The sequence below is a fragment of the Myotis davidii genome, unplaced genomic scaffold (assembly GCF_000327345.1).
Source record: "Myotis davidii unplaced genomic scaffold, ASM32734v1 scaffold651, whole genome shotgun sequence".
In the NCBI taxonomy this organism is placed as follows: domain Eukaryota; kingdom Metazoa; phylum Chordata; class Mammalia; order Chiroptera; family Vespertilionidae; genus Myotis; species Myotis davidii.
In genome coordinates, this window is record NW_006283994.1 from 1,214,270 (window position 1) to 1,216,427 (window position 2,158).

Genomic DNA, 2,158 nt, shown 5'->3' on the forward strand with positions numbered 1-2,158 from the left:
TGAAACAACTTCAGTATATGTAATTTCTTAGACCTTAAACTATTAAACAGAATTATACATAACAATTACAAAAACTCACATAAACATTCAAGGAAGAAAACCTTAATATTACAAAAATAAAACCCAATATCCAACAGATCACACTGCCTTGGGGGAGATATTTTACACTTGATCTTAGGTCAAAGGCCAAGAAGCCATGGGGGTAAGGTATTTTAAAAGGCCCTTCTAGACCTTTCTGTCCTATACTTGTCAGCGAAACATTGGTAACACCACGAGGATGGCACTGGCATTTGGGGTGGCGGGGTTGGGAGAACTTTCTCCACTTACTTGGGGCGGCTGTGGATCCGAAGCCCCCGCTGGCCGAGCTGAATGGGTTTTTGTTGGCTGCGTCCTGGCTGGGTTTCCCTCCAAGGCCACTGAAGAAACCTCCCCCTCTTCCAGCGCTGCCAGACCCGAACACGCTGCCACTGGAGGACGGCGGCTGCTGAAAAATAACGGGCAGGAAGCAGGCAGGGTGAGAGGTCACCGCGGCAGGCCACATCCGCGGACAGGAGGCGCTCACAGCCGGCATGAACGGAAAAGCAGCAGAGGTCTGATTAGTTCTGGTGCGGACGCTCTCACACCACAGAGAAGCTGGGCTCTGGCACAGGGCCTTCCTGCACATCACAGTGCTCAGCTAGCCCACTCTCGCGGGCCCCTGAAAACATGACTGATGGTGGGTGGGAACTTTAATTTTTCTCTATATATTTACTGGTTGATTTCAGAGAGAGGAAGGAGGAGGGAGAGAGAGACAAAAACATCAATGATCCGAGAGAATCACTGATTGGCTGCCTCCTGCAGGCCCCGCACTGGGGATGGAGCTCACAACCTGGGCCTGTGCCCTGACCGGGAATCAAATCATAACCTCTTGGTTCATAGGTCGACACTCACCCACTGAGCCAGGCTGGGTGGGAACTTTAAAGGTCTCTGCCCTGCTGCCTGCGGTCTCTGCTGACACGATGCCAGAGGCAGGAACCCCCTCCCCCCCGCAAGAGTTCCCCCACGTGAAAAGGTGTGGAAACGTGTCTAAGCTAGCCTGGGCACCTTATTTCGATTCCTCTCATGTTTGGCTGAACTCATCAGCAACTGCTGCTCAGTGACTACGCTGTCTTTTCTCTCAGTTTGAGCACTTGTATTTCATAATGACTTTCCCAGTGCTGCAGGGACAGGCTTAAATTAGCTCCATTGTTGAAATGACGACCACAGCTGAATTCTGTCCAAGTGCGCAGATCCTGCACGCGAGGACACTAACTTAGGGTGCGCTGACTCAAAGCTGTGTCAGGCACCGCACTTCATTTCTGTCTGGAAATTGGTTCTAGAAGGACCAGTGCCAGATCTGAGGGACCATTAATATTAGAGCTAGGTGTGAGATGACCCCCTTGGCTGATAATGTAGAATACGATGGGCTTTTAGAACTAGGTTGCTTGTCTCAGAACCTTGCAGGGGCCCCTCCCAAGCAGGGTGGATGGGGCACAAGTCCCCCTTACGAAATAAGGGCAATAAACTTCTCTTCCTAGCTCATTCATTCCCTTGGCATTTCGAGTGAATGGACAGTTATTACATCCTCATAATTGGGTTAGAGAGAATCCAATGGATTTTAATTGCTAAAAATAATTGCTTTTAAAACTTTAAATTGTGGAAACTCTCAAACACATACAAAAATCAGACAGAAGAGTATACTGAACCCCCCATATACCCATCACACAGCTTCAACAATGAACTCAGAGCCACTTGAGTTTTCCCTATACCTCCTTTTACTTCCCCTCATCCTTCATTAGTATGAAGAAAACCCGATATCATTTCATCTACTGATTTTCCTACATAAATCCGTAAAACATAAACCATGACCATAACACCATTATCATGTCTAAAAAACGAACAATTCCTTTCTATCATGAAGTAGGGAGTTAGTGATCAAGATCCAGCCTCAAATGCGAAAAGAAAAGAATCCAACCTGAATCTCATCAGACCCCAGACCCAGCACCACGCCACAGGCCGCAGCAGAGGGCAGAGGAGCAGGGGCTGGAGGCTCTGCTTGGGGAAGAGCAGCAACCAGACCACAGGGGACTCGAGGACACAGACCTGCTTCGTCAACCACTGAATTATGAGGAAAAATCAA

At 48.4% G+C, this 2,158-nt stretch overlaps 1 protein-coding gene across 1 annotated transcript in view; it reads right to left on the reverse strand.

Moving 5' to 3' along the window:
- The window catches only part of NUP214 (nucleoporin 214kDa), a 68,540-nt gene that overhangs the window by 288 nt on the left and 66,094 nt on the right, over positions 1 to 2,158 (reverse strand). Inside the window, exon 31 of the mRNA XM_015567742.1 lies at positions 136 to 484. Within this exon, the coding sequence (XP_015423228.1) occupies positions 136 to 484 (349 nt within the window). The remainder of the gene's footprint in view (positions 1 to 135; positions 485 to 2,158) is intronic.